The 24,722-nt window shown below is 34.8% G+C and overlaps 1 protein-coding gene across 1 annotated transcript; it reads left to right on the forward strand.

The window, feature by feature from the left end:
* Positions 1-5,473: 5,473 nt before the first annotated feature.
* LOC145291552 (putative peptidyl-tRNA hydrolase PTRHD1) lies at positions 5,474-24,722 on the forward strand. Its single transcript, XM_080137567.1, has 2 exons — positions 5,474-5,701; positions 24,495-24,722. Exons 1-2 carry the CDS (start codon positions 5,513-5,515, stop codon positions 24,663-24,665), a joined length of 360 nt encoding a protein of 119 aa, XP_079993693.1. The 5' UTR covers positions 5,474-5,512; the 3' UTR covers positions 24,666-24,722.

Raw genomic sequence — 24,722 nt, forward strand, 5'->3', positions numbered from 1 at the left:
AACTTATTTACTTTAGACTTAAACACAACCATATTGTAGTCAGTCGGAAAGCAGGAAAACGGAAGACAATTCCACAGGCGTGCAGTTCTAAGAAAGAAGCTTTGTTCATGGAATCTACGTTTAGGTTTAGGCACAGATAAAGAGTGGGGGAAATTATTGATAGTGTTTACAGCTAGACGAGTGTTTCTTGTGAAAGTTTGGTGAGGGGGGACCATAGATTGAAGCTCAGTTGAACACTTTCCATGAAAATAACGATACATCACAGACAAACTCGCAACATCTCTTCTGTGAGATAGAGGTTGCAAGGAGGAGAAAAGTTCAATAAATGTCCTCCATCACTTCTAAATCGAACATTTCACCTTCTTGCTATTACAGGGTGGAATAATAAAATTGTTGTCCGAGAAAAGACATGATTTTATTTCTGTTTGATGAAAACTGGTTTTCTTTTTTTGTTGCAGACCATTAGTTGGCCAGTTGTGTACAAATCCCAAGAGCGATAGGAGCCTTCTGTCATATCTGAAAGTGACACAATGTTTGGTGAGCGAGATCGGAAATATGCCACTGTAGAACTCATGCTCCATATTGATCCAAGTTATAATAACGAGATCATTTCCGGCACCCTCAAAATGCAAATCTGGGCGGTTCAATGCTTGAGGGCACAGCTCAATGAAATTTCTGGCCACGGTTATGGTCTTTAGTGTGGTTTCATCATACCATCTCACATCTTCGAAGTTGACTTGAAAGTCAACACCAAAGTGTATCTGGATATGCTTAAGAATGTTGTAATCCCCTGGTGCAATCAGGTGGCCGCTAGCAGACCCTGGGTGTGGCAGCAGGACTCAGCGTCGGCCCACAAGTCCAAAAAGACCGTCGAGTTAGCTTCAGAAGGAGTGCTACAACTTTGTATCCTTCTCTCACTGGTTACCCTCCTCCCCCTGCTGGACTACTTTGTTTGGTCATATGTCAACAACATCACCAACATGACCTCCCACAACAAAGCAAGCCTGATTGCTGACCTTCCGCTGGTACTTATGGAAAAGGCATGCTCCGAGTTCCAGACCTGAATCAAGGCAGAGATTGAGATTGAAGGCGGCTATATTGAATAGTGTCAGCTCTATTACATAATTAAGTTACCTGAATTGATTTTTTCAATAAAAGTTTTAAAATAAATCTGTAGTACTGTTTTCTTTAAGGTGAAAAATGTATCGTTCCACTGTGTATAATCAACAAGTTTTGCCTTAATCTTATAATTTCAATTGATGGCAATAAATTAAAATTAAAGGATGAAAACGGTTCAAGGCATAACTTTGTTGAATTTCATATTACTGTTGTGAAAAAAATGAAATATTCGGAAAGATTTCCCATTCCACTAGATACGAAAACAAACTCGAAACACATTGAAATATAATCAGACACTATATTTGGAGATTATAAAATGTTGAAATATTTTGGTCCATTTTGCTTTCTGTACGCCTGAAAGATTAATTTCCCACTCATTGGTTTTCTTAAATTTCTTTGTTTTTTATAAGAGATTTAGTCTAACATTGTTTTTCGTGTTATTTGGATTATTCAGATTCATCTTGAGTGTTATTTTCACATTTTAGTTTAGACAATCTTTGCCATTTTTTCAGGTGTATCTTGTCAAATTTGCACGGAATTACGAACAGAACACTTTATTTAATCCACAAGAGTAGTATGCTCTTGTTCCTTCAGCCATGACTGGGTGGAAGTCCTAAATAATTTACAATTGCACTTTGAGTGTCACCTGCACACAGGATTGAACCTTCAACCTCCAGAAGAGTGTAAATTACAATTGAATAATTTTACCAAGTACTTTATCCATCGATTCTAATTTGAAGCCTTTAACCTACTTTTCTTTTTAAATGTACTTCCTTACTATTTATCCCTATACATCACTATTTGTTACATGATAAGGGCTGTCCCCTGTTCATGTAAGTATAAAAATAGAGAGATTAGTTAAAATGGAAATAAGAGAAAGCAGAAATCGAACCCTGGACATAAGTTTTAAAGAACAATAGGTTTAAATGGAATGTCCAGTAAATTGTTAATTCGGATGAAATAAATAATAAATAAACTATTCAATTGTTAAAAGAATTTGGATAATAAAATATGGTTAAATAAATTAGATATGTAGGTTAAATTCCTTTGTGGAAACAACACAAGAAAAATAGGTTATTGGGAAATCAATGTCGAAAACGTGCAAAGTCGCGCATGTTGAGACACGTGAATTTTGCTCACGTGGCCGGGATGCATGGAGTTCTCAATATAGGAGGTGGGAGTTAGTTGGTCGTAGAGAGAGTCAGAGACAGTCAGAGAGACAGTCAGAGGAGACAGAGACAGGCGGACGTCTGAAGCGAGACGTCACTTCAGAAACTAAGATGTGAAACTTTGAGTTCTTAATGGGGAAGTCACGACCGGTCGTAAGAAAATAAATCCATCATGTGTTTTGGATAAAGCTCATCTTTGTGTTTGTGATTTCTACAAAAAGGTAAATTGTATTGTTATAATATGTCTGTGTTATAAAATGTCATTACATACACATCTCTCTCTAAGATACAACATCATATGTAATAAGACAAGAACTCTCACTAAGACTCATATCATTACTAATAAGAACTCACGTAACATACGCGCACAAGTGGTATCGTCTAATAATAATAATAATAATAATAATAACAATATAACATATTTATTATTACAGAATATATATATATATATATATATATATATATATATATATACAAGCAAACAGTTAATAAAACATGTTAAAAAACACTTTGAAATGAGTTAAAAACATATTTAATTTGAAAAGGAAACACTTAATAAAGTGGATAGTCCTTAATCCGCGGAGTTTCGAAGAAATATTTTCCTTCTCATCAGAGGGTAGGAATTAGCAAAATGCAGGATCGGATTTTGCATGCAAAAGTATTTGATGAAACAACAAGTAAGTCAAAGATCTTACTTGAAAACAAAAAGAGTGAAGCAGAGGGAATATGGTGAAGAAAAAGGTAATTACACATGAATGGATAGTCTGGTGGAAGATAAATAATCCAGTGACGGTAAAATCCAAATATATAACTTCAAGAAAGTTAATTGAATTTCCATTTTTTATTTTATATATATATAATTTAGTAATTTAAATTTACGTGAAATGGTTAAATTTCAAATCATCTTTATGCAATGAATTTTCACTTAAAAAAATATTGTTTTTTTTAGAAAAAGGTTTTGAACTTTTGACTTTAAAGGTAAATTTGCACATAACTATTCTTTTGTTTTTGTTTTTATTTATTGATCTTTTATCTTCAATTTGTGATATATAAACCTTAGGTGAGAATATTAATTATTTACTTTTTAATAGACATTTCAAAATGGGGGGGGGGGGATGTAAAAAAAAACCAAAAAAAACGTTGTCTCAGTTTATTGGAAAGAGCATAAAATTTCACATTTAACCTGAAAATATCTTAAAAATTGAACTAATGGAAAAATTTTGATAGATTTTTGAAATGATAAAATTTAACTCGTAAAATTCAATTCATTTCATTACGTAAAAAGAATGGCTGCACGAGCGCATGCATGCACTTTGTAAACACTTTTTTCAAAAAATAAAAACAATATTTGTATTATTTTTTTAAAAACTTTTTTAGTTTATTTTGGAAGTATATTCCATAAAGAAATTACACAACCAACTTAAAAAAAAGAAATTACGAGTTTTTTATATTTTATTCGCAGTTTTGTGTAAAGGGTGTCAAAAATTCCCAAAAATTCTGACACACCTGCAGTAGGTGTATCAGAATTTTGGGGGAATTTTTGACACCCCTAACACGAAACTGCGAATAAAATATAAAAAAAACTCGTAATTTCTCTTTTAAAAGTGGGTTGTTTATTTTGTGGATGTTTTTAGTGTTTATATTTAATGTAACATGTTTATTCAGCTCGAAAAACATTGTTTACTGATGTATTGGAAAATTTAAACTGGCAGCCGATTCTGTCTTTGGAGGTAGGTGTGTCAGAAATTTCGTGAAAAATAGTGAATAATTCCACCCCGTCTTTCCAAGTTTATAACTCCTCGAAAAATGTAATTCAAGCCCTAATTTTTTTTTCAATTAAAGAAGCAAGGACCAAGGTTTCATTAAAGAAAAAAACAAAAGAAAAAAGAAACAACGTGGTTTAAAAAAAGGGGTTTTAAACTTCGAACTTTACAGGTAAATTTCTAAAAAACACTACTTTTTTTTTGTTTTAAATTTGAATATATTATTCATTGACCTTTTCTCTTCAATTTGTGATATATAAAACTTTGGTGAGTAAATTACTTATTTACTTTATAATAGACACTTGAAAATGGGGGGGGGCGTGAATTAAAAAAAAAACGTTTGTCTAAAATATTATATTCGGTTTATTGGAAAGAGTATAAAATTTCACATTGACCCTGAAAATATCGTAAAAATAGAATCAATAGAAAAATTTTGATAGATTTTTAAAGTTTAAAAATTGAAAAATATTGAGTTCGTAAAATTCATTACTGTTTAAAAAAAAATATATATATTTCTATTACTTTTAAAACAACTTTAATAGTTTATTTTGGAAGTATAATCCATAAAAAAAATAAACAACCCACTTTTAAAAGAGAAATTACGAGTTTTTTATATTGTATTCGCAGTTTCGTGTTAGGGGTGTCAAAAATTCCTACAAAAATTCTGATACACCTATTAAGGCGGTAAGTTTGGGAAAAGGAGTTATAAATAAAAAACCAGACGAAATACTGTTAGAAACTCGCTCAAACCGTGACATAGGCTGACATATATTCGGTGGGTTTTTAACAGTATTTTGACTTTTTTTTTATTTATAACTCCTTTCCCCAAACTTACCGTCTCCGAGGGAGAGTCGGCCGACATTTTGAATTTTCGAATACATCGGTAAACACTGTTTTTCGAGCTGAATAAACATGTTACATTAAACACTAAACACATATCCAGTTGGGTAGAAAAATAACTTATCTTGCCTTTGATAACATTTATTTGTTATACATTTGTTTTTTGACAACTTTTTCGAATCTGTGTGTACAGTAAAACAAACCCCATTTTTCAAGTAGTTATAAGTTCGTAAGTTGAATTATTAAAGTTCTGATCATCGTTTGTGATGGCCGCTTTAGTACACTTAGTGCAGTAAAGAACAGGTTTGTTGTTATATTTTAATTTTTGGTGTTTTTATATTCTAATTAGTATCCGATAAATGTTGTTTGTTTTTTTTTTTTTGTTTTTTTCCTAGCGTTTTTAAATTCAACCAGAACTCGACATATTCCAGAGATTACGTCAGTTACCGATCGAACCGGAGCCAACATGACGGAAATTCGGTGCAGTAAGTGCAAAATTACCAGATATTTAGCCAATCAAATTGCAGTGAAAGCGATGATCGCGGACCGACAACAACTTCCGGTACGAAATAAATAAAGAAATAAAAAAATAATAATAAAATACAGAAAGAGAGGGAGAGTATGGCAAGTGTTATCATCCAATACGTAGTGCTACGTTCCGACTTATTAGAGAAATTAGCCTGGCCATTAGGGGCGTTAATCACTCAAGCCTGTCATGCTAGTACTGCTATAATTCATTTAACGAAAGACGACCCAGTCTGTCAGCAATATGTCGCTGATCTGGATAATATGCATAAAGTAGTTCTTAAGGTATGTTTATCGTTTATTTCTTAAGTTATGTCCTCGTAAAATGGACACTGACTTTGTAACCGGTGAAACATTTTTGCAAAATCCAAAACTTTGCATCGTCGGCAGAGGATTGAGCAAATGTTGAGATCGAAGGTCTGAAACAAGTTCTTCAAAAATTCGAATAAAATTAGTGGTACTGGTATATTTGATCAGTACCAAATTATTTCGGTGGACCTGAAGAATCTTGCCCCTCCCCTCTTATTTTTATTTTCGGTGAAATAAAGATAAGTAGGTCCAGCACTCCAGCATACGAACCTCGTTCTGAAAAATCTGAACAGTTAGGTCACGTGACGTGTGACACCGATGCTGGTGCTTCTTCTACCATTATTGACCCTTTAATTCTTTGAATTAAAAAAAAAAAAATTACTTTTAGTTTAACTTTATATTTCACCATTTTGTTTTTTTAGTAATAAATGCTTCTCTATATTAAAAACCTGGTTTGTATTACTGTACACATAGATTCGAAAAAGTTGTCAAAAAACAAATATAGAACAAATAAATGTTATCAAAGGCAAGATAAGTTACTTTTCTACCTAACTGGATGTATTTTTTGTGTTTTTATTCAATGTAACATGTTTATTCAGCTCGAAAAACATGCAGTGTTTACCGATGTATTGGAAAATTCAAAATGGCAGCCGACTCTCTCTCGGAGAGGGTACGTTTGGGAAAAGGTATTATAAATAATAAACTAGACAAAATACTGTTAGAAATTCGCTCAATATATGTTACCGTGACATAAGTTGACATGTATTCGGTTGTTTTCTAACAGTATTTTGTCTAGTTTATTATTTATAATACCTTTTCCCAAACGTACCCTCTCCGAGAGAGAGTCGGCTGCCATTTTGAATTGTCCAATACATCGGTAAACACTGCGTGTTTTTCGAGCTGAATAAACATGTTACACTGAATAAAAACACAAAAAATACATCCAGTTAGGTAGAAAAGTAACTTATCTTGCCTTTGATAACATTTATTTGTTCTATATTTGTTTTTTGACAACTTTTTCGAATCTGTGTACAGTAATACAAACCCTAAAAACCGACCTTGTGTCTAACTTTGCCCTCGCGGGGAGGCAAGTAAATAAGAAGTAATATGACGGCTGAAAAACGTTTTTCGGCCACCATAAAAGCATTACGATAAACCCTGAAGAATTTGCGCACTTGTTCTAAGTAAACTAGCGACTACTTGTTTCAAACTTTTTTAAAATTGCTTTAAAATAAACACTAAAGCTTCTTTTTTTTTTGTTTTGGAAGGGGGATTTCAGGCGCCACTATTATCCCAAAGAACCAGCTATGTAAAATACTTTGCAATATTTTTCAATTTTTTTTTTTTTTTTTTTTTTAATTCTTTACAATCAATTTTTGGTACACCTTGGGCGTTGAGTTCCATGGCGACCAGCATAAAAAACACGCGTCGCTCCCTTCCTGACACAAGCGCACGTAACATTTTTTTTATTTACTGACGTTGTCGTAGTAAATGAACGATTATTTGTCACATTATTTATTTTGAAAAAGAAAGTTTTACTCTTCATGAATATTAAAAGAAAAGTTACTAAACATTTATTAATAATGTCTCACTTTTACAGACATTTGTTTTTAAATTACTTTTTAAATAACGACTTTTATCGACTTTTTTTTTAATAGCATTTGCGGATGGGTAAAAAAACGAAAAAAATAACTGGTTATCCTTTACGGAGATGGTCCCGACGTCCGCCTCGTTCTGAGTTCGGGGAGAGGCCGTCTGACGTAGGCGGTGTCGAGGCAGAAAATTACCCTAACCCTAAAATATGCGATACGTCACAGACAGATGCTTTTACAAATATTGTGAAACAAATCACAGAATTTTGAAGGGTTAACTAACCACGTGGAACTATTCTAATCATGTGGACTGTTTTTTTGTTTTTAAATTCCAATTATTTGAACTGTTGAATTATCAAAAATTTGAACTGTTTATTTTGTAAAATTCTAATTATTTGAAGTTTTTATTTTGTAAAATTCTAATTATTTGAACTGTTTATTTTTTAAAATTCTAATTATTTTAACTGTTTAAAATTTAAAAAAATAAATAAAAATTCTAATTATTGGAACGGGTTTTTTTCTCCTTAAGTTAACAACTGGGCACTTTATTGAAGGGGTAATTTTCTGCCTCGACACCGCCTACGTCAGACGGCCTCTCCCCGAGCTCAGAACGAGGCGGACGTTGGGACCATCTCCGTAAAGGTTATCCAAATAACTAAACCATTTACTGACAATTTCTCGGTTTCTTGACTTTGATAACATTTATTTGTTAAAAATATTTGTAAAAGTGAGAAATTATCAGTAAATGGTTTAGTTATTTTTTCGTTTTTTACCCATCAGCAAAATGCTATTAAAAAAAAAAAGAAAGTCGATAAAAGTCGTCATTTAAAAAGAAATTAAAACAAATGTCAGCATACCCATCCACAAATGCTATTTAAAAAAGAAAAAAAGTCGATCAAAGTCGTTATTTAAAAAGAAATTTAAAAACAAATGTCTGTAAAAGTGAAACATTAATAAATGTTTAGTAATTTTTCTTTTAATATTCATAAAGAGTAAAACTTTTTTCAAAATAAATAATGTGACAGATAATCGTTTAGTTGCTACGACAACGTCAGTAAATATAAAAAAAAATAGATTGTAGTTTGCTTGAAGCATTGTTGAAGAAAATTATAAGGTAAAATTAAAAGCCAAGAACAATGCGAGATTTTTTTTTTATATAGAGTAAAATTAAATGAAAAAAAAGAAATAAATTTCTTTTTTTTGTTGTTTGTTTTTTCTTTTTCACACAAATTTTAACTCTAAACAACAGTCATTTTTTTTTTTTTTCTGTTGTATTGAATGGTGTTATAAATCTCTCTATATATATATGTTATAAAAAAAAATGTTACGTGCGCTTGCGTCAGAAAGGGAGCGACGCATGTTTTTTATGCTGGTCACCATGGAACTCAACGCCCAAGGAGTACCCAATTTTAATTTAAAATTAGAAATTATTTTCTAAAATATTTTGTTTACATATGTTTACATTTTGTTTTTAAGTAAAATATTGTTTCTATCCATCTTCATTCAGAAGGGTTACTTTTCGATAGCTTCACCAGTTGTTAACCTAAATTTTCCTAATGTCAGAACGAGGCTCGACTGCGGGACCTACTTATCTTTGCTTTACCAAAAAGTCAATATTTAAATATTTGTAGGGGGTGCTTAGTTTTTAATGCAATGTTCTAGTAAAGAGATCACTCATTTTTTGAACTCAACGTTTTTAGGCCAAATTTCGCGATTTTTTTTTTTTTTTTTTTAAGCAGTTTAGCATTTTTAAATTGGTAAATATCCAGATACGCTACTACAGAACACCGACCACTCTAATTTGTTTTTTTTTTATAGGTAATTGAGGTCGCTAACAGCGAATCTGATAGTCAAACTTGGGGCAAATTTACCGTTTGCATGGTATTTACCCCCGAACAACTTTTGTCGGATTTTAACCGACTGAAGGAGGGGGGGGGCGTTTCTGCAACTCAACGGCTAAACCTGAACTCGACGTAGAAGGAAAAATGAAACTCTTAACTTGTGTGGAGAATCCTTCTCGGCTTTTCTCGGCTAACTGGAGTTGCAACGTATTGCCTCGTTGCTTACGACAAATTGTCTTTGTAATAGTTACTGTGAAACGTGTAACTTGACTAAACAAAAAAGTCCAACTAACACATCAACGATAGGGGTGTTTTATAACCCACAAGTTGATGTTATGCAAAGTTCAGTCCGACCCACGTGGTGGACAACAAACTACTACACAATCAGTCGACCAAGCACTTTTTTTAAACCTTTTGCTTGAACGACTGCCTCCCAGAATTCCACTGCCTCCCCCCTCCACATCGAGTTCCGGTCAGTAATAATTACCACACATTCCCATATCAAAAAAAAAGAAAAACGAAAAAAAGAAAAATGTCTTTTACGGGATGTGAGATCGGGAAAAGAGAAGGGAATTCATCTTTTAGTTACAGTTTTTAAGGTCTTGCCTGAGACCTTCACCTGATATTTCTGGTTCTTTTTAGACCCCTAACAAACTGGGTCTACCCCGACGCCTTGGTCTGCAAGTTGGACAATACCATTGTTCTTCTTGGGGTGCATCTACCAGGCCCACACAACCAAAGTGGAACCAGTCATTACATTGATCACAAGCCACCATTGGTCTAAAATCTTCTGGTTTATCACATGCAGGGCAAATCCAGATTCTAACACTCTCATCAGGTCGGGACGATATATTTTGATCTGGCTCATCCTCTGGTTCATGAAGAATTTCATTATCCACATTTTCAGAAAGAGACTTAATCTCCAGAGGAAATAAATGGTTGATTGAATGGGTTAATGTAGCTCCATTTCCTTTTCTCACTCTTGCTGAACGAACTAACCCATCCTTTCCTTCAATCAACTCCAGGACTTCACCTATAGACCAAAATGGTCTAGTTTTAAGAGGGTCCTTTATTAACACTATGTCACCCTTTTTGATGGCTTTATCAAAGGAAGGGTCAGATAACTCAAGAGTTCTTTCTCTCAGGCTCAACAGGTAATCTTCGTGCCACATCTTTCTAAACTTTTCTAAACTTTCTTCACGAAGACGGAGCGTTCTCTTTAACTCGATCCTGCTAAGTGGCTCTGTTAGTCCCAGTTCTTCATTGTCCAATCTTATCATTAAACCTTGACCCACATTTGGATTCATGAGAGAGTTGGGAGTTAGGCAATCCATTTCATTAGAGCTTTTATAAGTCAGAGGACGACTATTAATGGCACGCTGGATATCTGATAACATGGTTAATAAACCAAAATAGTCAACCTTTCCCCTTCCTATAGTTTTGTAGAGACAGGATTTAACTGTCTTGATTGTCCTTTCCCAAGTACCTCCATACCAAGCTGAATAAAGTGGAATGGTACAATGCTTAAGGTGATAAGAACCAAACTTCTCCTTGAACTCATCAGTGATCAATCCCTGATCAATTATTTTGGCTGCAGAAATGAAAGTCCTTGCGTTGTTAGAGTAGAGGTGAGAGGGGATTCCATTCGCATTTGTGAAACGAACAAAGGCCTGCAAGAATGAAGATACACTCATATCTGGGACTAGTTCTATGTGAACCGCTCTGATAGCCATGCACGTGAAGATGAGGATATACATTTTATAGTCCTTCACTTCTCCCTTAACCCAGATGTGACTGGTGTAATCCACACCGGTATGGAGATATGGTCTTACCAAATTCACTCTAGAGCTAGGAAGGTCTGTTGCATTCGGTGTTGAGAAGGTAGTGGCATTGTATCTTTTGCACTTGGCACAAGTGCTCACAATATTTTTAACAGCCTGTCTGGCTTGTGGTATCCAATATCCTTTTAACCTTATTTCATTTAAGGTTGTTGCCAAACCCAAATGTTGGTTTCTCTGATGAGTGTCCTTTATGATCAAATCGGTTAAATGGTGTCTTTTTCCTAAAAGAATTGGATTTTGCACCTCATAGGAATGCCATTCCGAGCCACCTATCCTTCCTCTTGAACGAATGATATTGGAGGGATCCAGCAATAGGTTTAAGTTTTTCACTAATTTTGGTGGACTCTTACCTTCAGGATCCAACAAAAAATCCAACTCTGCGGCAAAAGATTCCCCTTGCATCAACTTTATCAAATAGATTTTTGCTAGAAGGTGATTGTCCTCACTTCTCTTCAACGTTTTGTTGACAAACTTAAAAACTTCCGAGAGACAACCTAACTCGAGCTTGTTCCACCGAATTTCTTCCTGCTTTATCCATGCAGGGCCTTCATACCAATAGGAAAGGTGTTCCTGAAATTTTTTAAAGGAAAGTCCTCTTGTGATGTAGTCGGCTGGGTTCTCCTTAGTTGGCACGTATTGGAAACTCAACTCCAACTTCATCTCTGACCTGATTGTTGCAGACATTTGCGTTATATCTTGCAGTCTGTTGCGCGCAAAGATGTTTTTTGTGGTTATCGACTTTGATAGAATCCAAGCCAATACCACTTGAGCGTCCGTTAGAACATATACTTTTTCTATCAGGGAGTTCATCAAGGCTTTCTTTATAAAGGGAAAACATTTCAATGCTAGAAACACTGACAAAAGCTCCAAAGTGGGTAGAGATTGACCTTTTAAGGGTGCTACTTTTACTTTAGCAAACACCAGTGCAGACTGTCCATCTTGTACAGCATATGCTGAAAAGCCGTATGCACTTTTGGAGGCATCACAAAATAGGAATAATTTTAGGGACTTATTGTCATCTAGGACTCTCCTTGGAAATGACACAGAGCCCAATTCTGTTAAGTCCCTTGTCAGAGCTTTCCAGGTTTTTTTTGACTCTTCTGAAACTTCATCATCCCAATCCAACTTTTGCCTCCAAAGTTCTCCTATCAGCATTCTGCTCCTTACTGTCACTGGAAGATATAGGGACAAGGGATCAAATATTTTGGAAGCTTCAGACAGCATTTTCCTTTTTGTTGATGCGGTTACATCGCATTGGTGCGAACAGACCTTCATAGTATCATGTTGAGGGTTGTACAAATACCCTAAAACTTTCTCCACACCAGAATCAAAACCTGACAGAGTTCCATCTACCGCCATTTTTTCTTGTAACACTGCACTGTTCCTTGGACCTCTATTGTTCCTGATATTCATAAATGACCTCCCCGACAACATTGCCTCTGAGATGGGTATATATGCTGATGACACTACACTCTATGGCAGACACGACAGGAAGACGAATGAACACATTTCTAAAGAAATGGCAGAAACACTAGAGGAAGACCTCCAATCTGTAGTGGAATGGGGACAAAAGTGGTTGGTCGCGTTCAATGCTGCCAAGACTAAACTAGTTTCATTCAATAATTACAAGAAACCCTCTCTACCACCCATAGCAATGGCCAACGACTCTTTATCTGAGAGTCCATCTTTCAAACTCCTTGGCCTAACGTTCACAGGAAACATGAGTTGGAACAATTACATTGAAGGCATTGCCAGGGCCGCTGCAAGAAAGGTAGGCTCTCTCTACCGTGCTAGAAAACTACTAACACCCGAAAGTATCCTGTACCTCTATAAGGCCACCATTCGCCCATGTATGGAGTATTGCTGCCACATCTGGGCTGGTGCATCTGCTACTAGTCTCTCGCTCCTTGACAAGGTTCAAAAGAGAGTCGCAAACCTGATAGGCCCTGAACTGGCATCTAAGCTTCAGCCTCTGTCCCATCGACGAAATGTTGCATCCCTCTGCCTTTTCTACAAGTATTTTAGTGGTGAATGCTCTGACGAACTGCAATCACTTGTGCCCCCACGACGCGAGCACCCTCGACAAACCCGACAGGCTACTAGATCCTACCCCCACACTGTAGAGATCCCTAGATGTAAAAGATCTTTTTACTCCAATAGTTTCTTCCCCAGAACCGCAAGACTCTGGAATTCTATTCCAGGTCCCTGCTTCCCCAACAGTACTGACGTGCAGAAGTTCAAGTGTAACGTGAACCGACACCTTGCTGCCCAAATCCCTACATAGTACCCCAGTAGTTGTTGCCCCTGATAGTAGCCCCCTACACCAAAGTGGCAATTTGCCTTGTTTGGGGTGAAAATGTAATAAAAAAAAAAATTTAAAAAAAAAAAAAAAAAGAGTTACAGGATTGTATCTCAAAGTTACCCTTTTGCAGTTGTTCCTTCACCGCTGAGTATAACGTAGATAGAGAATCTACATCATTTCCTGTTTTCACTAAATTATCCACATAAAAGTTTGACTTGAGTACTTGGGAACATTCATCTGCAGGAAATTTTTCTGCATGATATTTTAAGACATAATTTAATATAAATGGACTTGCATTGAAACCGAATAAGATGGTAGAGTATCTAACAATGTAAGTTGTCACCTTTCTTTAAAAAGAAACAAAAACGATTGCGGTCCTCTTCTAGCTCTAGACGAATCATAAGGAATGCTTTCCTTATGTCGGCCAATAACACATATTTGTTGGCCCTAAAGCGAATCAACAGTTCTAACATGTCTCCCATTAGGTTGACTCCTGGATAGGCTGCCTCATTCAAAGATGTAGCATTTGCCCCCTTGTAGGAACAATTGAACACAGGTCTCACCTTCGTGGTCGTCTGATCAGCCAGTTTGAGTACCGGTCTGTGCGGAATCCATATGTACTTTTGAAAGTCTTCTGGAGTCACTGTTATTTCCTCTGTAATCCCTTCATCTTCCTGTTGTCTAAAGACGTCTACGTATTGGTCATAGAGGCCTTTCTTCTCCAGGTCTTTAACTACTCTTTCCAGTATTCTAAGAGCGGCATTGTGGTTAGAAGGCACAGACTTCACTTTGTCTTCATACCATGGCAGCTGTACATGGTATCGGCCATCTTTGTAGGATATAGTGTTCCTAAACTTTTGTACCATCTCTTCATCCACGGTGGAGAATTCCTCTGTGATAGGTAACCCTAGTGACTCCATGCTAAACATGTTTTCTAGTCCTCTCTGGACGTTTCCTTCTTCAAACCAAGCTTTTAACGGGTCTGGGTATTTCTCCTCTGGATTCAGCACAAAATTAATTTTGTACTCTGAAAGTGGAGGTGTTTTGTCCAACAAGGAGGTATAATTAAATTTTGCCCCTCTCTTTACTTTGTGTCTTGGTTTGAACTGATTCTCATACATGAAGCAACGGCTGTTACCAAAGGGTACAAATCCTCTCGGTGTGGAAAAAGCGGCTCCATACATGCAGGGGACGATTTCAAATGGTTCTATGAATTGAATGGCGTCAACTCCCAACAGCCCCTCAATTTTAATATAACTGGCCCGGGAATTGTACTTAGTTGCTAACTGATGTTGTTTCAGGTTTTTAATTATCTGCGGAAGCTCCAGTAACTCATGCGAAAGACTCAAATTACTGGACAGAATTTGAAGAGTGTGAACTTTCTCAGGGATAAGTCTTAACTCCACTGTGGCCTCTTTAAAAGGTCTTGTCTCTGAGCCCAAAAAGGTTTTCACTTCCAACCTACTTTCTTTAGCTGTAGAAATGCAATTCAGTTTTTCCAGCACAGAGGTATCCAAGTAGGTCCTTTGGCTTCCGGTGTCCAGGAGACAATTTATTTCCAACTGGCTATTTCCCTTTCCTACTACTATGTTGATTACAGGAGACATGAAACCATAGCTGTAGTCATTCGTATGTACACAGGTGTCCACACGCACCTTGCCTCTCTTGTCTGGGCACATTGCTGTCACGTGACAGTGCAGCTGCTACAGCTACTATTTTTAGCTGTTCTCAAAGGGCACATTGCTCCCCTATGTGTCTTTTTAGGCATCTAAGACACAGCCAAAGTTCTTTGCACCTTGTAATCCGGGCTTCATGGGAGGTGTAGCAGGGACAATTTTCCGAAGAATGTTCGTGCTTTTTACAAAACTCACATTTTTGTGGTTTTGATTCCACTTTGGCATTGAAAGCCTTCAGGGAGGAATGTGATTCTTCTTCACTTTCTTTCCTAAGTCTAGGTGGGGGCCTCAGCTTGGTCACAGGGTGCTGTTCAGGTTTTCTAATAATCAAAAAACGCTTAATAATTTCTGGTGTCTTCAACATGATTATTGATAATGTTGGATAGTTTTTTCCAGAAATCCTGATCAGTTCATTTTTTATGTTGGATGGTAATTTTGCAAACAATACCTGAGAAATTATTATGGCACCTGCCGACTGGTCATCATATAAGTCACAGCTGTATGATGTTCTAAGTTCCCATACGTCCGCCTGCGTTTTTATCATAAAGTCCTTCAACCCCACCAAGTCTTTTGGACTCTCCAAGCGAAAATCTAATATACCTTGGATTATTTCGCCTCATATTTCTTCCTCATCCAAGTATTGTTCTTTCAACAATTTTAGAGCCACTGGGTAACTGTCTTCGGAGACGGACAAGTGGTCAATAAGTTGAAGGGCTCTACCCTCAAGAGAACACCTAAAAAATATATCTTTCCTGATGCCGATGGTATAGACATTGCACAATTCTCAAACTTAGTGAGAAAGTCCTTAAAACTTCTATTTCTTTCAAAATCCCTTCCACTGAAATGTGGCCCTTTCAGTTTGATTTCAAAAGGTTCTACTGAAAAGGAAGAATGTGCGGTTGGGTTGAAGGATTTGGTTGCTTCTGGGATACTAGTGGCTTCCTGACTATGAGGGTTGAAGGTTGGTTCAACGTTGGTGGACCTCCTATCTTCTATAGGGACCTCTGAAGTATTTCCTTCACTGACTGTCCGTACAACTCCCAGTCTCTGTCGTATCTCTCTCTTAAATCTAAACGAAGCTTGAAAAAGTTCAGCAAGCGATTCAGCTTCCTCTTCTGCAGCCAGTTGCTCCTCCATACTCCAAGACACACCCTCTAGCTCCTCTAGCCATCCTTCTATATCCTTTTCAAAGGATAAAAACACATTCAAGGATAGATGTTCTTCTTCCATACCTACCACAGTCGCCCTTATTTTTCTTTGAAGAAGGGATAGCCTTCTCTCTAGTTCCCTCCGAGTAATAGGGTCATTCATTTTTTTTTTTTCCGTTACGTTGCAAAGTATTTACCCCCGAACAACTTTTGTCGGATTTTAACCGACTGAAGGAGGGGGGGGGCGTTTCTGCAACTCAACGGCTAAACCTGAACTCGACGTAGAAGGAAAAATGAAACTCTTAACTTGTGTGGAGAATCCTTCTCGGCTTTTCTCGGCTAACTGGAGTTGCAACGTATTGCCTCGTTGCTTACGACAAATTGTCTTTGTAATAGTAACTGTGAAACGTGTAACTTGACTAAACAAAAAAGTCCAACTAACACATCAACGATAGGGGTGTTTTATAACCCACAAGTTGATGTGATGCAAAGTTCAGTCCGACCCACGTGGTGGACAACAAACTACTACACAATCAGTCGACCAAGCACTTTTTTTAAACCTTTTGCTTGAACGACTGCCTCCCAGAATTCCACTGCCTCCCCCCTCCACATCGAGTTCCGGTCAGTAATAATTACCACACTTTCCACCATGCAAACTGCCTTCTCACATGGCGTACCAATCAAAAAATTACGGACTGGCATTTTTTTTAATGACTTACAGTTAAAGAAAAGTACAACAAATTCGGGGACTTTTTTTTTTTTTGTCTCGCGTAGCTTTTAATGTGGTTTACAAAAACATAAGCACCAAACATCTTTATGTTTTTCATTCTTTTTTTGCGGGAGGGGGGGGCGGATGTGATGTTGGGGCACGCGCCCCGCAACATCACATCCCCCCCCGCTCGCGCCCCCAATGTACACAGTAAAATCGTCGGAAAATGTTAAATGGTGTTCTAATTGGTAAATGTCGGTGCGTTACTTTTTGAAAATTTGAAAATTCTATGTTCCAGGTAAAAAAAAACAAAAAAAAAACAGATAAATTAACCCCCCCCCCCCTACTCCAACTTGGAGTGCTTTCCTTTTCTTATTTTATTTCTTTTTCAGCTAATTTTAAATTTTCCACCCAAAAAGTGCTATAATGTATTTTTGAAAATTAGAAAAAAAAAAAATCCTCTCCCCCCAACGTAGTTTGCTTGGTGAAGCCGTCGTTTATGCTACAGCGTACATGCGCGTAGCATAAACGGAAGCTGCAAAATGGTAGAAAGAAGTTCGTGGGTTCAGGGGTAAATACCATGCAAACGGTAAATTTGCCCCAAGTTTGACTATCAGATTCGTTGTCAGTGACCTCAATTACCTATAAAAAAACAAATTAGAGTGGTCGGTGTTCTGTAGTAGCGGATCTGGATATTTACCAAAAATATTTTAATATTGGAAGTAAGCACTTTTAAATGAACAAAATATACCTTTTTTGGTACTCTTGCATAATTTGACCCGAATTCTCGTGATTTCCCGTCAAGCCCGGATCGGGCGAGACTGGCAATCATCGGTGTCGGACGAGCGTTATTCAAATGTTGAAACGCTAATTCGACTTTAAAAAGTTTTTTTTATTTATTTTTTAATGTTTTTAGTAATTTTTTATTTTATGATTAGTTATTTTTAATGATTTATTGGTACTAGTGCAGAGAGTGATCCGGGCGTAAATAATAAAGTTATAATTTAAAAAGCCATTCTTAACATGGGGAGGGGAAGGTGTTTTGTACCTATTCTATATTTCAACCTTACAATTGAATAAAAAAAATATATCATAAAACTTTAATTAAACTTGGAAATACAATTTAAAAAAATAGCGCAGATCACTCTCTGCACTATCACCGATTTATTTAATTTGAATATTTTTTTGGTACTTCAATTTCTGGGAGTTTGCTTAGCTAATGCAAAAGCGATATGTAAATGAAAGCAGGCGACATTCGAATTGGAAAAAATCGACTGAACCCCCCAAAAAGCTGACAAACAACTATATTTTCAGACTCGCCAAACAGAAAAAAAATGACAGGCAAGGAAATAAATCTGTGCATGCTAGAAAAACGAGTGTAAACGCCGATGCAGACAATCTCATATTGTCAGGAAAAGAAATTGCTTTCCCAAAGAATGAGGTGCACCAATTGTAAACACAAATGTTTACTAAAAAAAAAAAAAAAATTGTGCGTAAAGGATGGCTTCTCCTGGTGGTGTACTAATGGACACTGTAGACAATGTGTATCATTGCGCACAGGATCGTTAACTTTCTGAGAGAAATTTGTCAGGAGTATTTCCTGAGGAATCCCCGGCAGATAGGAGGCCCAAGGGCTCTGGGCACACTGTAGAAATTGATGAATCTCTATTCAACCAAGAAAACATAACGTAGGGAGAATCCTTGAACTGCTCTGGGTCAAAACGGCGTTACAAGCAAGAATGCGGGACCAGCTGGGAGCTTCTGGGTACATATTTACTTGAATACTTGGAGACAAAAATTTGGAAACGATCCTTTTGTCTACATCATCATTTCCGAAAGCTACCCGGTTGGGGGGCTTTCTTCCATTTCCTCTACCCCACCCATCACCTCTCTTTGCTGTCGATGGCCGATCAACAGTCGACCGATGTAAAAGATTCCTAAGGAAATATCCTCATCTCAAGTTCTTCCGCCGGCAATTAACAACCGTAAAAAAAAAAAAAACTTGACTGAACAAAAAGTCTTGAAAATAAAAAAAATAAAGAAGAAAATATGGTTAAAGAAAAACAAAAAATTTTACTTATACCTAACATTTATACGAGTAAACCACCTTTTATTGAACATAACAATATTTAGATAACTTATTGTTGATAAATATTTTGTAAAAAAAAAAAAATAAATAAATAAATACTAAAATAAATTAAATAAACATATTTGCTTTTTTTCAAGGTAGTTGTTTGTTTTGTTTTTTTCCTTAGTCTGCGTCTGTTACGCCGCTCGGCTGACACCGATGATTGTTGGTCTCGCTCTATCCAGGCTTGACGGGAAATCACGAGAATTTGGGTCAAATTATGCAAGAGTACCCATTTTTTATATATTTATAACTATTTATTAAACAGAAAAATGAAACAATTTTTAGAAAGTGTATTATTGTCTTAACAGAAAAACAGGTACTTTTTTTTTTTTTTTTTTTTTTTTTTTTTTACACAGTGATCATCACTTATCAAGGCCCGGAAGCCACTCAGGGATAAGGGTTATTGTAAGTACATCACGTTAGTGAGATGATTTTATGAAGTGTTTAATTAGGGGGGCGGTTCATTAGGAATTTGTTAACATTAGACTTGAAGACATCCAAGTTGTAGTCCGGAGGGAAGCAGGTACTTGTAACGTTTAGTCAAGACATTAAAAAATGAAAATATCGAGAAAAACAAAAAAAGGTTATATTGCACGTATCCGTTTTGGACTGAAGATCTCTGAAAAAATTTCATTTAATTTGATCGAGTAGTTTTTTTTTGTTTTTTTTTACAGCGGAAAAACACTTTCTTATGAGAGCGCATCCATTGAAGTCAGCCATTGTGAAATTTGCTGAACACACCACGGGGAGATAACTCCATGTAAAGCGCTGATACTCCCTCCCCATCTTTAATTCTAGCTTTTCTTCCTAAAAATCGAACCTTTTGCTCGGTATCATAACAAATGTTTTTTTCGCTGTAAAACGAAAACTACTTGAAATTAAGTGAAATTTTTTTTTTTGGAGAACTTCATTCCATAACGGATACATACGATTTAAACTTTTTTTGATATTTTCAATTTTTTAATGACTTAATTAAACTGTAAAAGTACCGAAAAACGAACAAAATAAAATCTGAAGTAATGAACCACGTAACAAAATATAAATTTATACAAAATAAAATCTGAAGTAATGAACCACGTAACAAAATATAAATTTATACAAAATAAAATCTGAAGTAATGACCCATGTAACAAAATATAAATTCATACAAAATAAAATAAAACTTTCAAAATTAAATATTTCTTAAAAAGTGTATTGTCTTATGCTTTTAATAATTCGTGGAAATGCGTGTCCTTTCTCGCGCCATCTCCACAACTCTTCCATTAGATGGGAATGGAACAAATTTTCATATTTTTTTATATTAATTATATAATATATTTTATTTTAAGACTTTAATAATTTTTATTTTTATTTTAAGATTGATTCATAATATTCATGAATATAGTGTATTGACCCTTCTAGAGTTGTTAAACTTTGCCGAGACTTAACTGCAAGACTGCCATTTTTTAAAATTTTTTTCTTTGTTTGAAAACTTTATTCCATAACGAATATGTAACATTTTTTCCAATATTTTCTTTTTTTAATTTACTGATTAAACGGGTTTGTTTTACTGTACACATAGATTTGAAAAAGTTGTCACAAAACAAATATAGAACAAATAAATGTTATCAAAGGCAAGATAAGTTACTTTTCTGACTAAATGGATATGTTTTTAGTGTTTATATTTAATGTAACATGTTTATTCAGCTCGAAAAACATAGTGTTTACTGATGTATTGGAAAATTTAAAATGGCAGCCGATTCTGTCTTTGAGGCGGTAAGTTTGGGAAAAGGAGTTATAAATAAAAAACCAGACAAAATACTGTTAGAAACTCGCTCAATATATGTTACCGTGACATAGGCTGACATATATTCGGCGGGTTTTTAACAGTATTTTGACTGGTTTTTTATTTATAACTCCTTTTCCCAAACTTACCGTCTCCGAGAGAGAGTCGGCCGCCATTTTGAATTTTCGAATGTCATCGGTAAACACTGTATGTTTTTCGAGCTGAATAAACATGTTACATTAAATATAAACACTAAAAACATATCCAGTTGGGTAGAAAAATAACTTATCTTGCCTTTGATAACATTTATTTGTTCTATATTTTTTTTGACAACTTTTTCGAATCTATGTGTGCAGTAAAACAAACCCGATGAAATTGTACAAGTACTATTATTTTAACAAGAAAAATTTTTTAAAATTAAATTCTCGAAAGTTGGCCTAAAAATGTCACATGGTTCTAAAATGGGTGATAGATTTACTAGAACGTTGCATTACAAACTGAGCACCCCCTACAAATATATAGATATTGATATTTTATTTTCTAAAAAGTTTTTGATAATCTGGTAGACTAGTGTCTATTCGATAATAATCTGATGAAACAAAAACATAAAAAGATGATGAAAATAAGAAATAGAAATAGAGCAAGATTCTTTTGGTCCACCCAAATTTCTGCCATCAAAAAGTTCTTTTTTTTTAAACTCCTTTCAGGGGGAGACAATTCAAGTTAGTTAAAACCAAATAAATGCACTTAAGTAATATAATAACACAAAATAAAACGGTTAAGGTAGCAATATGGGGTCCCAAAATCCAGTCTTGTTCTGAGTCTGGGGAAGGTGAGTCATGTGATACTCTGTCACTGATATCAAGGCAGAACCCAACCCTTTTGAATAAAGTGCCGAATTGTTAACTTCAAACAACAAAAAATCAGAAAAGGTGTAATACGGCAAATAAATACTACTAAATGCAAGATAAGGTAAAAAGAAAAACAGTTCAAAGAATTTTCGAGCATTTTACTATAGAGAACATTTTAGAATTAGATTGTTTCTTTTTTTTAATTATCAGTTTTACTGGGTTAATTAATCTCTTGGAACTGTTTAATTGTAAAAAAATATTTTAATTATTTGAATAATTGAATTTTTAAAAAAAATGATTCTTTGAACCGTTTAATTTAAAAAAAAAAATGATTCTTTGAACCGTTTAATTAAAAAAAAAAAAAAATGATTCTTTGAACCGTTTAAAAAAAAAAAATGATTCTTTGAACCGTTTATTTAAAAAAAAAAAATGATTCTTTGAACCGTTTAATTTAAAAAAAAAAAAATGATTCTTTGAACCGTTTAATTTAAAAAAAAATTCTAATTCTAAAATGTTGTCTAGAGTAATAAATGCTCGAAAATTCTTTGAATTGTTTTCATTTTTAACTTATCTTGCCTTTGGTAGGGTTGGGTTTGAGACTCCTAACAAACGGTTCCCCAGTTCGATACAAAACACCTGACGAAGGCCGGAGGGCAAAACGGCCGAAACGTTGTGACAATAACAACCAAGATGAGGAAGTCAGTCCGACAATCTCAATCAACCTTTTCTGTTGTTCGAAATTAACAACTCGGCACTTTATCAAAGGGAGTAGGTCAATTAACAGTTTATTATTATTATTATTAATCTGCAGTTATAACCAGCTGTTATGTTTGTAATTCATTCCACCATATACAGTCGTCCGAAAATTTTGTTAAAAGTTTGGAGGCTAAATGAGTCTTGCATCTTTTTTTACAAGTTCCTGTTATTAGCTAGGTGATTAAAAACAACTCTGCTGAGTCGACATATGGTGCTCTTCTCCCCCAGCCCCCCCCCCCGATCCCATTGTGATGGTATGTTCACACCACGGCTTTGTCAATGGCTTCGTTACGTGATTACAATTGATGACAGCTACCATTTTTCAAAGTTAGATTCTCTTGCGTTTGACAATGAGTAGAAATTATCTGTTTGAAACTAATTTTTTATTCACTTTTCTTTTCTTACATTTTTTTCTTTTTCTGTAAAAAGAGTAGGCATTACCCGTAGAAGTTATCTGTGTGGTGGAGAGGTGAGAGGAGGCAAATTAATGCCATTCAGGGGAGGATTTAGGTGTTTCTGGCAGTGTTCAAAATTGCTAGGGTGTATAAATTCAGACGATAAGCGTTTCAAAATTACAAAAAAAAATAAAAAATAAAAACAAAACACAATGTGAAAAAAAAAAAAGCTTAAAATGTTATTTTTATAATCTTACAAATCGTTTCACACGTTAAAACTAAGCACGTCTAGCAGAGAATTCCATTCTAGTGCATTTTATATAAATTGTATATTGTTTAGAAGTTCTTGTGTGTTAACTATTTTGTTGTTATACTGACAACTGTTTCACCTTAGAGAGTGGTTAAGTTATTCATGCTAAGTTTGGCAATTTTCATGTTCGGATGCCGTTTTAAAAAAAAAAAAGATTAATTCAATGAAACATTTGGTTTGTGTGCTCTAATCAGAGTTGCCGACCCAATGAATCACGGTTTTTACAATTATTCTACATTTGATATATCACCACCTGCACTGAATTTGATATACAATCTTACAAGTAACTTGTTACCAAGAAAGAATGGTGGGAGTTTGTGTTTGCATAAAACTAAATATAACCAACATATAACCCTTATACCTATGTTTCAAAATTGATCATGATCAGTTAATTAGTTTTAGAGTGAATCCTGTACATGTATTCACATTTCTGTATTAACATCAACATTGGTTTTTATAATGATTAAGTTTATGCCCCCCCCCCCCAAAAAAAAATGTGAAAATCAAAATATATTCCTTTGTCTTCATAGAATGCAAAAGTAAATGTAGAAATTTTATTTTTCTGAATGAACATTTAAAACTTGCAAACTCTTTATAATAAATTTGAAAATAAATATAAGATTATCGTGGTTTAGATTTGCAATCAGCCTAATACTAAGAAATGGAGGATGTGAGTTTGTATTTTTATTTATTTATTTTTTTATTTACATGGTAGTCACCACTTATCAAGGCCTGGAAGCCACTCAGGGATAAGGGTTATTGCGTGTACAGTAATCAATGGGATATTATCATAGTAATCATTAGTATTGGAGATTTGATAAAGTGTCTTACTTATGGGGGCGGTTCTTCAAGAATTTGTTTATGTTGGATGAGAAAGGATTCTAATCGGCTTATTGTTTTTGTTTTCTAAACAAAATTTTTTTTTTCCAATTTTAGTTAAATTCCAAAAATGTATTACTGTTTTGTTTTGTCAACCAATATTTTTGTTTATAGTTACATTTCGTTGTAAACATCTGATCGGTTTTGAATTGAATTTCTTTTGACATTCGATTGGTAATCATTCAAGGTTACACAGAAGAATATAAAAAACAATTCTGTATAGTAATTAAAAATGGTTTTATGTTTTTGTTAAATGTTAAATAATCATTTCAAGTTAAAATCCAGTTAGTATTACGCATGTGAACTTGAGAAAAGCATGCTTGAAATGTATCAAAATTATCTAAGGAAAATCCAAACAAGATGCCGTCTGAATTTGACCTGATGTCATGTTTATTCACATAATGTTGATATTTCAAGCATGCTTTTTCTCAAGTTTACCTACATAACTCTTAAATGGATTTCTCATCTAATATTATTTAACATGAAACTTTTTAATGCCAATATGCAATATTTTTAGTCCCATTTTTCATGTTTGTCCTAACCAGTTTTCTAAAATTTTTTTTTTTTCTCCAGATCTCAAATGAAGAAGAGCTTCGGAATCTCTCGAAAACTTTAACTGAAGAAAACGTCGAACATAAATTATGGATTGAACAACCAGAAGATGTAGCCACTTGTCTTGCTACAAAACCTTCTCACAAAAACAATGTACAGAAATATTTCAAGAAATTAAAATTGTTTAAATGAATCTCAAAGTCTTACTGTAAAAATAATTGTCAATTAAATATTCTTTAAATAAAACAA

The sequence above is a fragment of the Euprymna scolopes genome, chromosome 12 (genome assembly GCF_053919585.1).
Source record: "Euprymna scolopes isolate OS-2025 chromosome 12, ASM5391958v1, whole genome shotgun sequence".
NCBI lineage: Eukaryota > Metazoa > Mollusca > Cephalopoda > Sepiida > Sepiolidae > Euprymna > Euprymna scolopes.